Source organism: Gopherus flavomarginatus, chromosome 1 (genome assembly GCF_025201925.1).
Source record: "Gopherus flavomarginatus isolate rGopFla2 chromosome 1, rGopFla2.mat.asm, whole genome shotgun sequence".
Lineage (NCBI taxonomy): Eukaryota > Metazoa > Chordata > Testudines > Testudinidae > Gopherus > Gopherus flavomarginatus.
In genome coordinates this window covers 30,999,400-31,014,604 of record NC_066617.1, presented here as the reverse complement: position 1 = coordinate 31,014,604, position 15,205 = coordinate 30,999,400, and the positions used below count along the sequence as shown (strand labels likewise).

The 15,205-nt window shown below is 43.1% G+C and overlaps 1 protein-coding gene across 2 annotated transcripts in view; it reads right to left on the bottom strand.

The window, feature by feature from the left end:
* Nucleotides 1-14,913, bottom strand: part of DLD (dihydrolipoamide dehydrogenase) — a 235,916-nt gene extending 221,003 nt beyond the window's left edge. For both annotated transcript variants that reach the window (XR_007772057.1, XM_050936257.1), the window contains exons 1-4: nt 14,772-14,913; nt 10,395-10,470; nt 9,176-9,255; nt 3,676-3,744 (exon numbers count right to left, since the gene is read on the bottom strand). Coding sequence is in view for 1 of the 2 variants with exons in the window: in XM_050936257.1 (XP_050792214.1) it covers nt 3,676-3,744; nt 9,176-9,255; nt 10,395-10,470; nt 14,772-14,810 (264 nt within the window). In the remaining variant the exon portion in view is untranslated. The remainder of the gene's footprint in view (nt 1-3,675; nt 3,745-9,175; nt 9,256-10,394; nt 10,471-14,771) is intronic.
* Nucleotides 14,914-15,205: the final 292 nt, after the last annotated feature.

Genomic DNA, 15,205 nt, shown 5'->3' with positions numbered 1-15,205 from the left:
GCTGCAGAGGAAAATTGTCGTGTTCTCTGCCCTACCACGTAATATCACATCTGAGGGAACATGAGGATGTAGGAAAACCTTGAGGAGGAGCAGGGAACAGACCTAGTTCAAAAAATAAGTTATATTTGTCCTTCTGATACAATACTACTTCAGAGTTACAAACTCCTCGGTAATGGAGGTTGTTGGAAACCCTGAACAAAACATTATGGTGGTTCTTTTAAAAATGTACAACTGAACATTGATTTAGTACAGCTTTGAAACATTACTATGCAGAAGAAAAATGCTGCTTTCCTTTTTTTTTTAGTAGTTTACATTTAACACAGTATTTGCCTCTTTTTTTTTCATCTCTCCTGCTGCCTCATGGCATACTCTGGTTCCAAATGAAGTGTGTGGTTGACTGGTCAGTTCACAACTCTGATGTTCATAACTCTGAGGTTCTGCTGTAACAAGGACAATTCTAAACTGTATTCTGAAGTGGAGAGCCAGAGGAGATGCATGAGGATGACGTGTTTGTACTTCAGTGAATCTGCAACAGGGCAAAGGAGCAAAAATCTGCAGAATGCCAGAGTCTAGAAAACTGGGACTATGGGAGGCTGCAAATGAACCTCAAAAATACATAATTTATATTTACGATAATACAGTGTGTGTGTGTGTGTGTATATATATATATATTTTCTGCGTAAAACTACAGTGTGTCAGGCTGAGATAATCAGGTTTGTTTTTGTGAACCAGATAAATGTAAGCAGCGTCTATGTGCAAAACGAACATTTTTATCAAACTGTTTTTTTAATTTGTGACTACTTAGAAATTACTCTCCGGTCATCATCACCACTGTGTAAGTCTTCAGCAATTAGAAAGGAAAAAAATTTTATGTTAGATAAGCCATGAACAAACACACACCAACACTTTTACTGTGATTGGATTTTGGCAGAGAACTTAATAACTTACTATTGCCTTAATGAGTACGGACTATTCTCTCCTTTTATTAACAGACCTTTTTTCTCCTTGTTCAAAAATAAACTGTGGATGACATCTAAGTTTAGCCTGTGAGGTTCAAACAGCATGTACATAAAAAACCTTAAATGAGGATAAATTCAAGACATAAAAGAGTGAAAACTCCTTAATCAGATCCTCAAGGTCATTTCCCAATACTATTCACTGCTAAACCTGATTTGCAACAGATGCCTGGAAAGGTTTTCACTACACTGTATAGAGTTAAGCTATTACCTTTATTAGAGACTGTTATGAAGAATGCTCAGCTGACTTACAAAATTAAAAAACAGATGTGCCAGTATTTATATTAGAATTCTTTTTCTACTAAACTTTAAATGCACTGAGCCCTTCTATGTATCTGTTTGCTCAGAAGCTAAGTATCACAAAGCAATGCAAACTTTTGTTTAGATATTAATGGATCTCTTGCTATGAAGGCATTACCATGGAGATTTAGTAAAAACTTGAATTTGAAACAGTGAGAGACAGTTTATCATTATGTCTGTTATGTTATTCACTTGCATGCTGTGAGCGCAATTTGTAATGAAAAATACTGCACATGTTCTGAGTGTTGCGGTCAATCTGGTAGTTTGGATTCAGTACTACTTCCTATTCAGCACTCCCTATTACACAGGGCAGTGATAAATAGCCTCAGGAGAAGACCTAGGAGCGGGGCATAAATCCCACTTCACAATTCTTACCCTATTTCTGTAAGTGGAGAAGTTAGGTGGCAATCACAGAGCTAACCATATAACTATAGCTAACGCTACGATTTAATCACGGATACTTTTAGAAAAAATCATGGATAGGTCACAGGCAAGAAACAAAAAAATCATGGACCATGACCTGGTCATGACTTGCATCATAAATAACCCTGATTGAATCTCGGGGGGGGGGGGGGGGGGGGCAGGGAGAGGCAGGGGGAAGCCCCAGGGGGGCCAGCAGCTGCTCTGGGTGGGGAGGTTGGAAAGCAGCTCCAGGGACCTGCTGCTGCTCTGGCCATCACTGGGGAGGGGAAAGCTGTGGAGGGTCCACTGCTGCTCCAGCTACTGCTTGGGGGGCGAGGGGGAGCGGGTCGACAAAACACAGCTGCTGCTCTGGCCACCCCTGGGACCGCTGCTCAGGCAGTTCCCGAGGCCAGCTACATTGGCTGCTGCTTGGGCCGCCAGAGAAGGGCTAGTGTGGCTGGCTCCAGAGCAACTCCAGCAGCGGCCAGCGTGATCGTCCCTGGGGCCAGCTGCTCAGGCGGCCCGGGGGTCAGCCACACTGGCTACTGCAGAAGTCATGGAGGTTTTATGAAGTCACAGAATCTGTGACCGACCCAGAGCCCTAACTATAGCTCCCAAGTGACAGATAAAATATATCTTGCATTATGTGCTGCTCCCAAAGCCTCTCATCTTGAAGGCTCTCCAAGTGCTTTAGAAACTTAAAAAGATAAATTCTATACAGGGATCACTTCATTCGTCACTGAAACAACAGCACAGAGCAACATTTCTGCACCATAGCTTAAATCGGGAGCAAAGATTATTGTGTTCAACTGAAACTTCAAGGGGAATTTAAGTAAGTAAAATATAATTACCCAGATTGGAAATTTGTCCAAAACACTACTATTGACACCAGGAATGAAATGGGGATATTTAATGACTGGATGTGCTTAAGACCTTGGGTTTAAATTCCATCAAAAAAAACAAAACAAACCCGAGAGATATTCCTCCCAACCAAGTGGGCTTTGAAAGACTGGTTCAGATGGGAGGCTTGTAATGATGTTTTTTCCTTTTTTAAGCAGACAAAGAAGTCAGAATGAGAAAACAGAAATAGTTACCAATGTGGCAAAGTATGTTATCAGATGACAGGAAATAACTTCACAAAACAATTTTTTTCACAACAGAAAAGGCAACAGACAAGTTAGTTTGTAAATCTATATAAAATATTTGTAAATACATTACAACAGACATGGGGCAATATTAGCTTCAGTATCCCAATAGCAAATCATCTGAAATGGGAGTTTTCCTTTCCAAGAACATCTCAAGATGACCATTGCCACAGCCAACAACAACCTGAAAATAGACACTAAATGACTATGAACCATAAATGGCTCACTCATTTATAAATGCAGAAACAGCATTATGACCATCTTTGACTTAATGCTGCAAGCCCTTTCAGAATAAGATCACTCATGCTAGAGGTTTAAAGAATTGATCATCTGCGGTAATCACAGTGTGAAGTATCAGAGGGGTAGCCGTGTTAGTCTGGAATTGTAAAAAGCAACAATGAGTCCTGTGGCACCTTAAAGACTAACAGATGTATTGAAGCATAAAAATTCGTGGGTGAATACTCACTTCATCAGATGCACGTCTGACGAAGTGGGTATTCACCCACGAAAGCTTATGCTCCAGTACATCTGTTAGTCTTTAAGGTGCCACAGGACTCATTGTTGGTAATCACAGTGTTTCTAGTATAAGAGACTTGATTATGTTTAGTTGGTTAACACCATAATCTCGTCAGCTCATTGGCGCTCTGAAATAAATCTGTTTCTCTTTCCTTGTGTTGCTATCCATTCCCCTTTTTTTTCCATTCTAGTCAATGGAACTATGACAATTTACACTATCTGAGGATCTCTTCACACTGCATCGCCATTATCCACAGTGAAAACATGATACCAATTAGAGATAAATGCACACTTGCCTTGGAAGGAATACAGCCAACATTCAAACAGGTTCCACCCAGCGTTTCATTTTTCTCCACACACACAGTCTGGAATAGAAGAGGAGAAAACCCTTTTAGAGCCATAGTACATTTTTATTTCCTAAAAGCAGATTTGAAAATCTCAGTGAATACCAATGACAAAGGAAAATTACTCATCCTGTAATTCTACTTCTCACAAGATATTGTGCAGGATTCTCGTTCCTGGGTTTAGCTGGAGACTTCTTTGAACTCCCCTAGCTCTTCACTCTCTCTCTCTCTCTCTTTTTTTAAAACAAATACTTTTTAAGCAAGGACAGCAGGGTAACCCACTGTCACCATTCATACTTGTAAAGAAGTATAAACACTGCTCTCCCCCTTCAAGTATTTCAATAAGTTCTTTCAATTGAGCAGGAGTTGAAGCTCTCTGAAAGATGACTGCCTTGAATTAAATTGACATAGGATCAAAAAATGCCTCAGAATAATGAAAAACAAGATGAAATAGAGAAAGACAAGTAAAAAGAGAACCTTTAACACTGAGGGGAATGGATTGGTGAGTAAATCTTATCAAATGATCTTCTCTACCTTGAGAGAAACAATTACAAGGCAAGTAATGTTTCCCTCTATAAAAATACCGCCACCTTGTGGGATTCTCACTTCAAGAGAAAGAAGTTCTAGGGATATCTCAGAAGAAAAATGAAAATAAAGCTGCTCTGAGCAGCAATAACAAGGCCAATGCCCATTGTTTAAACAGGGAGGAAGAAAGGATGGATAGAAAAGATCTCTCTTTTCAAAATCCATCAGACAACATACAAGTCTCCAGAAAGGCATCAGTCAGGAACAATATCCTGTGCAAAAATTGGCTAACAAAGAAGGGACACCTGGAAAGAAAACAAAACTTTTCTTGGAAACAAGAAACCTTGGCCTTGCCTCCTTGCAAACAAGTTCTGGAGTGCACAGGGTTCAACATGGGAGTCCCTCATTTTGGGAGCTGTAAGTTTAACTTTGTCTGGAGGAGAATATCCGGGTGAAGTGCTTTAACCATTTCCTTAAATTGCTCATTTTCTGCCAAAGCAAATGAGACGTTAGCATTAAAACTGCTAAAACAATGTTTAAGTTTAAGCCCCTTTCCCTTCCTATATAATAGCATAATCACTGATTGATCTTTTCCATTTTGGGTGTGAAGACCAAAACCACTCCTGAACCAACCTGATGTTGAAGAGCTGCTGGAAAGCCCAGAACAGGGACTTAATGAAGCTACGTTTTGAAGCTAAAACTTTTATTCAGCTGCCTTCAAGACCACAGCAGCTACATTCAGCCCCGCATTATTCATAGGCTGGTCCAAAACAGGATACAAATGCATGGTAACCCTTTTGAATAGGGCTTCCAGGCCAAGATACCTCTAAGATATAGTCCTTGTAGATTCCGTGACCAGCTTCAGTTAGAAGTAGCTGTCTTGAACAGTTTCTGCAAGGATTGAGGAAAGGCACGATTCTCCCCTCCAGACTCACTGTCTTAGTGCTTCTCCACAGTGATGTATTCGGTATCAGATGACTTTTCTGTCTCATCTGAATCCAAACAGCAGCTCTCATCATCCTAACTGTCAACAAGCCCTTAGTCAGTTGACTGGAATTCACTAGGCAATGGCATAAGTGCTTTGATAAGAACCAGTGATGGCTGTGCCAGAGCATGAAGCGCCATTGTCAAGGCCAGAATTTCTTGCATTGAGCACAGATTCTTCCAATCGCACTTCAAGCACATGAATGCAGGAGGGGCAATCCAACATCTTTTTGACTGCCGCCTTAAGGAGCTACTAGCTCCCTTCTGGCACCTCCTGCCTTTATCTCATGTGCAGACTATCTCATCCAGTGAGCCATTTTTCTAAGTACCATCAACTACAAGTGCCAAGGCCTCACCTAGTACAACGAGAAGCCATTACTTACTGGAACCCTCTGCTTCAACCACAGCACATGCTGCTTCAAGGGTAAAGTCACCACACTGGTCTTAATGGGGACCAGGGACTATGTCAATGCAGGTAGCACTAACACTCAATGTTGGGGTGCAATGGATTTGGCTGATTCAGGTTTTTGCTTTAAGAGCTTAAACTTCAAAGAACTCCATTCCTCCTTATGCCAGATTGAGAGGAGTCTCCCATCGGATCACTTCAAGGAGGGCTTGAAGGCACTCCACATGTTTCTTCAATGCTTAGCATGATGCATCCAAACATATTCAATACCCCTGCACACCACAGATGAGTCTGAGGCAGACAATGCAGACTGATTAGGTTTAAAAGCTCCCTCCTTAGATGTCACACCTATGACACAACGCATCATGTATAAATGTCTCGAAGGAAACACTGGACCAAAAGAGAAGTAAGCATAGAGCCACAAAAAGAAATGTAGCATCAAAAGAATGGAACAGGAACTAGGGAGCCAAGTAGCTTTAAAGCTCCTAATAAAAGCTGTAGTGCTGAGCACTTTAATTCAGGTACTGGTGCGCCAACTCTAGGAAACACCAACAAACAAAAAACCTCAGTCATAGCAGGGTACTGGCCACCAATATACAAAGGAAGGGTCAACGCAACAGAACTATTTGCACTGAAGCACTGCGACAGGGGCCAAAGTGCTAGAGGCAATGGACTCTCATTTAGCACAATTGTACCAGACCTGCACAGAAAGCAAAAGAATATTAAAGGATCCCTAACAAGGCATCGAGATTCAAAAAACCTGGTGCATCAGCCAGTGAGCCATATGGTGCTGTAGGGACTGTGGTCACAAAAAGAACCTATCAGAACATTCAGAGGGCAGCATTTATACTTGGGTGGAGTTGGGACATGACAGCCAGCAGGGGCCTGGAAAATAATACTCTGCAACTACCACCCTCCAGGAGGTTAAAAAAAACAAAAGCGCTTAAAACTAAGGGAGTTCCACCAGTAAAGCTATGTTCATGAAGTGAGACTCGTGCTGAGATATGAGACACTGACAATAGGCTGCAATATCCTGAACAAGCCTCACTGAATTAAGTTAAACCTTACTTAACTGTTGAAGTAAGTTAAACCCCAGAGGTGGGGTGAAGAATGAAGTAGGCTTGCTTAGAAAGAACTGTGTGGTAACATCTACCCAGAGCAATCTCTGTTACCAGTCTCTGAAGGGAAAGCAAGTAGGTCTATTTAGGCAGATCATCTTTACAGAGATATACACAGTGAAAGCAGGGAACTGGGCAGACCGGACACACCCTGGTCCCAGCGGAGTGAGATGTGGGTCTCCATCCAAGAGAGGCAACAGCTGGGGAGCTAGAAACCTCAGAGTGGGTGCCCTTGCTGGACCACTGAGGGAAAATGTAGGGCAGTTGTTCTGAACTGTGATACCTTTAGAAAAATATATTTTCATCTCTCAATATTTTCAAAAATTACTCTAGAAAACTCATTTACTTCCCATTGTTCAGAGAGTGAAACAGAGGTCACTTGAATCATCTGTCTAAATTACGAATAACTAGTACCCACTACATGAAAGCAGCTTTGTTCATAAAGGACATTCAAAGGAGACAGAGGGAATAGCAAAAAGAACAAGCTCATGCATATAAGTTACACCTAGATAATCTATATCTATAGTCTCATCTCCAACATTCAGTCCATGTATTTAATATAGCCCCAAGTCATCCTTATTCATGTTCATGACAAACAGTACTTAACCGGTCACTCTGGCATTAAATAACTTTGGCTTCATTCCAGGGGCACATTTCCACTGCTCTTAACCACACTAATGATTCTCTCTTTCCACCAATTTTTGTTTTTCAGAATAAACGAATGTGGTGATGAGTTCCAGGAAATCCTGCATTTACATATGAAAAGCGCTACATAAGACTTGGGTGTTATTTTTATTGGTGTTCTCTCAGCCAATTTCACAGAATCTCTCAGCAGTTAGGCACTAAATTTGTTATTCATTCTGATCCTTTTTGGCAGATTGCTTAAAAGTTGCTTTTGATTACAACCCAACAGTTTTATTTTTGGGGAGAAAACTACTTTTCCTCTTGGCATTATCTTTACTACTTTTATAAATATGCTTCCCTCTCCAATTCAATTCATTGTATTTAAAATGTAGCTGTTTCACCTCGTAGTGACTATTGTTTACCATTGGTTTCCGTCTAATCTATAAATTCTAAATAAAAATTAAGCTAATTTGACGGCCCTCACGCGGAGTGACAAAAATCAACTATGACTTATTTTAATAATCACAGTTCAAAAGATACTAACAAACCAACATGAAAAATGGTGCCTCTACAGTCAGTGTCTGCTTAAGACAAAGTTAAGGACGTTAATCTACAGCGTAGTCTAGTAGATACAGCACTGGATTGGACACGGGAAACCTGGGTTCTAGTGCCACGAGCTTTCGCGTCATCTTGGACAAGTCACTTCCCCCGTATCTGTGCCTCAGTTTTCACATCTGTAGAATGGGGGAAATGATACTGACCTCTGTAAAATGCTGAGCTCTAATGATGAAGAACACTAATGGTAATAACTAGTTCTTATATATTCTGGAAATGAAATCAAGTTCTCACAGTATGGGTGTCCCAAGCTACAAACAGCCCTGGAAAACCAGTGCAGATGCTCCCATTTTGCCCGTTAAAAGGGTCAGCAAGCATGTGTGGACTATACAGGACCAGGGAGAGACTCAGTGAGAGGAAATCCCTGAGAATCTGAACAGACTGGTTCTATTTGGAAGGGCAGGTGACAGATGCCTGGGAGAGGGAGTCTGCAGAGTGGAAAGCTCTGTAGGCCCTCCTTGGGAAGAGGGAGGAATTGGCTAGGAGACTATGTTTGGGAGCTGGGAGAAAGATGAAGCAGGATAACAGCAACAGGAGCTTGCTGGCTGGGTCAGAGGGGTGGAGAGGCCTCAAGGCAGGAGCAGCAGCAATGGGGGCTGTCTGCTGGCCAAAGTCTCAGGCTGAAGTCAGAGGAGCAGCAGAGGGGCTTACTCACAGACATCTTCGGGGCTAGGAGGGTGGAACAACATGAACCATGAGAGGGACAGGAGAAGGGATATTCCCCTAGAAAGGATGCTCCCAGCAAGGTGTTTCCCGCTGGAAAGATCAGGCTTGCAATCCAGTTGAAAGGGCTGAGGTGGACTGCGCTGGAGAGTCGGGGCATGGTGGGGGCTGCCAAGCCGGTATGTTGCATGTATTCATTGGACTATGCTGGTGAAATTTGGATTACGGTGTTGGGGCTTATTTTGTTATGATTTATATGCATGAGACTTCTGTAATCCCTCCCCTTCCTCCGGCTATATTTATACTTGAGAAGATGCTTTGGATTATTTCGGGAGAGGCTGAAGAGAAACTGAGGCACGTGTGCCTGCCAGAACACAGCCTGCATCAGGAGGGTACTCCAGCTCGGGGTTGCCCAGTGACAGGGAACTTCATTTTTCCAGTGTTGCAAGAACCCCTACTGAATTTATCTGGATTAGTGCTATATTACCCGGTTTATCCAGCACAAGTTCCCTCTTACCTTAAAGCCAAGTTGAGCTGCTTTGATAGCAGCAACATATCCTCCAGGCCCAGAACCAATAACTGTAATGTCAGCATCAGCTAAAAGAAAAAATACAAAACTTTAAAATGTTTTCAAGTTACTTTTCTTGCTATAATGTAGGTTTATTTTAGTTTTACTGTAGGAATACCTAGGCTGCAACATTCTGAGATAGTGCCACACATTGACTACCCACAGATTGAGTAGCTAGTTTTTAAAAATGATGGTGCTGTTCAATTAATTTAGACAGGTAAATTTTGACTACCGAAAGCAACCTCCTGAATCAAAAAATGGAATGGTTCAGGGGCACTATTTGTTCTGTAAATAAAAACAACCACTCTTACAGATTTGAGAGCAAAACCATTGTGAATTGAGGCAAAGGGACTGAATCCTGGTCTGACCTGCACTCCTTGCATCTACTCTGGGATTGCATATGCTAGAAATCTTTGTAGAATTTGGACAAAGGTATCTGTAGTTATGTTTAACTGCCTTTGAAAAAACTGTTACAAGAAAGGTCTTGAACGTGTCATGTGGCATTATTACAGATATTAAAAAAAATAAGGAAAATGCTGATAGACTAATATTACACCTTTACATTGTCCTGTGCGAGAACAAGGTTAGGTTACACATCTCATGCTCAACAATCAAGAGAAACTGGGATTGAAGCAGAGTCTATATATTTAGCTCCCAGACCATAGAAAGATTAACTTGTGGTCCACAAAAGCAACCCTTCCACATCATTTGTGCAATGTAAGAAAAATGGCATATCTGATTATTTTAACCTCTAACAATAATGCTGTATAAATGATTAGTATAGTCAATCCAATCCACTGCATGCTGTAACCTGATATCTATGCTGTAGAACAGGGGTTCTCAAACAGGGGGTCACAAGGTTATTACATGGGGGTTGTGCACGGTCAGCCTCCACCCCCAAACCCTGCTTTACCTCCAGCATTCATAATAGTGTTAAATATAAAAAAATATGTTTTTAATCTATAAGGGGGTCACATTCAGAGGGTTGCTATGTGAAAGGGGTCACCAATACAAAAGTTTAAGAACCACTCATACCATCAACCGGGATGGTACAATTGTCTCCACATTGATGGGCTCTTGTGGCTGCAGAATCACTTGTAAGATTGGGGCCTCAATTTGAAATACAACTTTGTCTCCTGAAAGCTATTTTACAGCAATCAAAATTTACCTTGATCAGCATAGCTCCTCAGCGACACTGCACAAATCCCCTGTAGGCCATGATGGATTCGACTAAAATGGCTTCTCTAGAGGGGGAAAAAAACAAAAGTTTAACTTTCTCCATAAAGAAAATAACTGTATAAGAATCAGCAACTTCTCACAATCTGTTTAATTAGAAAATCCAGTTACATTACTGTCATAAACAGATAAGTAAGAGTTAATAGAACAGAAGTGCTTCATATCTCTTTGCCTGGAAAGAGTTAACAAGAACAGTGAACCTGGCTGTCACCTGACCAGAGGACCAATCAGAGGACAGGATACTTTCAAATCTTGAGGGAGGGAAGTTTTTGTGCTGTGCTGTTAGCTTTGGTGCTTGTTCACTCTGGGGGCTCAGAGGGACCAGATGTACAACCAGGTTTCTCTCCAATCTCCCTGATACAGGTTCTTATAGATCCAGAATAGTGAGTACGAGGTAGATAAAGCGAGTTAGGCTTATCTTGGTTTTCTTTATTTGCAAATGTGTATTTGGTTGGAAGGAGTTCAAATGTGCATTTGGCTGAAAGGAGTTCAAACTGGTATTTTGCTGAAAAGATTTTAATTTGTACGTGTATACTTAGGCTGGGAGGGTGTTCCCAGTGTCTATAGCTGAAAGACGCTGTACCTATCCCATTTTTTTTAAAATTTACAAAGATAATTTTTACTGTTTTTTCTTTCTTTAATTAAAAGCTTTTCTTATTTAAGAACCTAATTGTTTTTTTATTCTGGTGAGACCCCAGGGGACTGGGTCGGGATTCACCAGGGAATTGGTGGGGAGAAAGGAGGGAAGAGGGAGAGAGAGGCTGATTTCTCTCTGTGTCAGGCTTACTTTCTCTCTCAGGAAGAGTCTGGGAGGGGGAAAGAGAAGGAGGGAGGAAGGTGAATTGTCCTCTCTGTTTTGTGATTCAAGGAGTTTGAATCAGTTATCTTCCAGGGTAACCCAGGGAGGGGAAGTCTGGGAGAGGCAACGGTGAGGGAAAGGGTTTACTTTCCTTGTGTTAAGATCCAGAGGGTCTGGATCTTGGGGGCCCCCGGGCAAGATTTTGGGGGGACCAGAGCGTACCAGGCACTGAAATTCCTGGTTGGTGGCAGCGCTATAGGTTCTAAGCTGGTAATTGAGCTTAGGGGAATTCATGCTGGTACCCCATCTTTTGGACGCTAAGGTTCAAAGTGGGGAATTGTACCATGACAATTACATAGACTAAAAAAAAAAAAAAAAATCAGTAGCAGAAGTAAGTTCAGTGGATAGCGCACTGCTCTGGGATACGGAAAACCTAGCTCTGCCACTAATCTGCTGTGCTTCCTACAGCAAATCATTTCATCTTTCTGAACCTCTATTTCCATTCTAACCTTTATTGTGTCCACTTAGATTCTAAGATCTTCAGGGCAGGAACTGTCTCTTACCACATGCATGCATAGCATCTAACACACAAGAGTCAAAACCTGTTTCACAGCACAAACCAGCTACTAACTGCTAGGATTAGGAAGAAACAACCCTTATTATCCTGTAACTGTTAACTACATGGTATCTTGCAACTTCCTCTGAGCATATGATACTGATCACTGTTGGAGAAGAACTCCAGACTAGATGCGCAACTAGTATTGTAATTCCTATGGAAAACAAAACCTATATAAATACATTTCCCATATGTGGCTTTGAACACTCTACTAATATGCTGTACTCCTTTCCCCATCCTCTGCCTTTATATTGTGAACGCCTCAGAGCAGGGATAGTCCTTTTCTTTTAGGAAAGCTACTATACAGTAGGCATTATCAGATAGTAAATAATGGCAGCACAGATTACAAAACCCCATTCAAACTTTTCTGTGGAAGGACTGTGGGGCAATTCAATAATAGACCATCTTATTGCTTAATTTTACAGTTACTTCCTGAATGGGAGACAGGAAGGGAACAGTCATTTTTACCCCTTATCCATAGTTCAGTTGTCTAAGAGGATAAGCAACATTTCATCTTATCTCACTCACTAACCCTACCTGTAAATATGGGGAGAGGGTAAGACAGGCTTTGGTTTAAACCCAGGGATAATTATGAAGAGAATTCAGGGAAAGCAACAAAAAAATCTAGGGCTGTCAAGCAATTAAAAAAATTAATCACGATTAATCGTGATGTTAAAACAAGAAGAGAATACCATGTATTTAAATATTTCTGGATGTTTTCTACATTTTCAAATATATTGATTTCAATTACAATGGAGTGTACAGTGCTCACTTTATATTTATATTTGATGACAAATATTTCCACTAAAAAAACCCAAAAGAAATAGTATTTTTCAATTCACCTAATACAAGTATCCTAGTGCAATCTCTAGCACAAAAGTTTAACTTACAAATGTAGAATGACGTACAAAATAATAACTGTATTAAAAAAATACAAAAACGTAAAACTTTAGAGCCTGCAAGTCCACTCAGTCCTACTTCTTGTTCAGCCAATCACTCAGACAAACAAGTTTGGTTACAATTTACAACAGATAATGCTGCCTGCTTCTTGTTTATTTTACCTGAAAGTGAGAACAGGTGTCCCCATGGCACTCCTGCAGCTGGCATAGCAAGATATTTATGTGCCTGATGCACTAAAGATTCATATGTCCCATCATGTTTCAGTCACCATCCCAGAGGACATGCAATAAAAGTCCTGGGTAATAAAACCAACAGGCCCATACAATAGCCTTAAGAGTTATTACGGAGCTGGCTGACGAAGAGGGGCTCAAACATCAGGCTATATCGGGGTGGCAAAACATGGCTTGCGAGCCACATGCTCTTTTATGATTAAAGTGCGGCTTGCAGAGACCACACCCCTACCCGCTCTCCTGTTCAACACCTACCAGACTTGGACACGGAGCTCGGGACCTATACCTTGAAGAGTGTGGGGACATTCATGAAAACCGTTTTTCCTGGTTTTGCCTGAAAACCAGCAGCTCTGTCAAGGACTCAGTTCTTGGGGGCAGATCTATTTTATTAAAGAGGAAAGGTAAACCATAAAAAATGTAGACCTAGGATTGCGTTTTATGCTTTGTTGTGTGTGTGTAACCAATAGTTTCCACTTTTCTTTTCTCAGTATGGCAAATTGTAGTCTTTGTTAATAAAAGTGATTGTTTTCACTATAAATATATTCCAGTGCTGTAATGTTACAAAGGACCTGATTCTAAGTTGTACCATCAAGCCATGTGTACATTGTCTCTTTGGGGACAGCTTACCTGGTAATTACTGTGAGTGTCCAGTGTCCTGGTTACTGCAGGGAGCACTGAGGGAGGGGGAAGGGGGTAGAGAGAGTTGGTGTGTACCTAGCACTAACTTGCATAGAAAGGGTTAGGTCTGCATAGACCTGGAAGTAAGTGCTTGTGGCCCTAGAAGCTGTTGGTTTCAGGGAGCTAAGCCACAGCAGACATAGACAAGACTGCTTCACACTAACGGAAGGTAGTGGTGAGATGGCTTTCAACCTTGGCTAACCCTGGAGCACGTCACACTGTGCCTCTTCCCCCCAATGCTCTGAGCTGCATAGAGGGGATCTTGGTGCCTGTTGTTTGTGCCCCACTTCCCAATGCCCTGAGATTCTCCCCTTCCCCCATTTGTTCTCCTGTGTGCTGGCCCCAAGTTGTCTTCATATCCTCATACTGACTTGGAAAGCAAATGTAGCTCACAGTGTTGGTTTTACTATGCTTAATCTACATATCGTATGATTTTAGGCAGACGTGACTATACATCCATGATTATACATCCATTTGTCTGGCAAAACCAGTTTTTCACCTCTGCTGGGGAGAAACACCTTGACATCAACCATGAAACGTTCTATATAAATACGGTGACAGGAAGGTGTTAGGTGTACTGAGTTTGTCAGCCCTGATACGAGTTACTGCTGTTACAGAACAACAAGCCCTTTGCCATGGCACCCAAGGGGCCCTTAGGGTCACACACAAGCAGCAGGCAGCAAGGGGGCCCCTGCCCAGCTCAGGCTACAGGGGAACAGGAACCGAGACGCTCTCTGCCCGGCTCAGGGGATGGGGGGCAGGGGAACAGGAACCGAGACCCCCCCTGCCCGGCTCAGAGGATGGGGGGCAGGGGACACGCAGCCCAAGCTGAGGGGAGAGGTCACAGAGCAGGCTGCAGCCCCCGCCCCCGAGCTCGGAGCTAGACGGGCGTCTCCACGTCCGCACCCTGCTGGCCCGGCCCCGGGGGAAGGTCGGTGCCGGCTGGCCCGCACCAAGGCCCGGAGCGGACTAGAGGGTGGGGCCCCGCCGCTCCCAGGCCGCCTCTGTATCCCAGGCCCAACCCGGGATTGCGCGCCCAGCGCCGCTGCCCCCGCCCGCGCTGGCCGCGCCGCGCCGGGCCGCTACCTGGGCGAGGGCGCAGCAGACCCGGCTCCAGCTCTGCATTTTCCGACCGCCTCAGCGTTAACCTCGCGTCCCAGCGCCTCGTCCCTGGCAGCCGCGCCTCCAAGGTCTCCGCGGACTCGCGCAGGCGCACTAGGCCCGACGAGGGGGCGACAACGCTGTGACTGAGTGGCGTCGTCTGAGCCCCACACAAGGGCGCAACACTGACCCCTGGCGGAGGCGGCCTGCTAGCGCAGCTCGTTGACAGGACCCGCCACAGTGGGCGTGGCTATGTAGATATGCCTCTTAAAGCTACAGAGCCTAGAAATTTTAGACGCGGCGTAGAGAAGGCTGCTGCCGCTCAGCTGCCCCATACTGCTTCCAGGGCCCAGTGCGATGTGGCGTCCAACAACTGGCTCTCCCTGGCCCCGGAGGCCCAGGGCTCTCCAGATTTCATT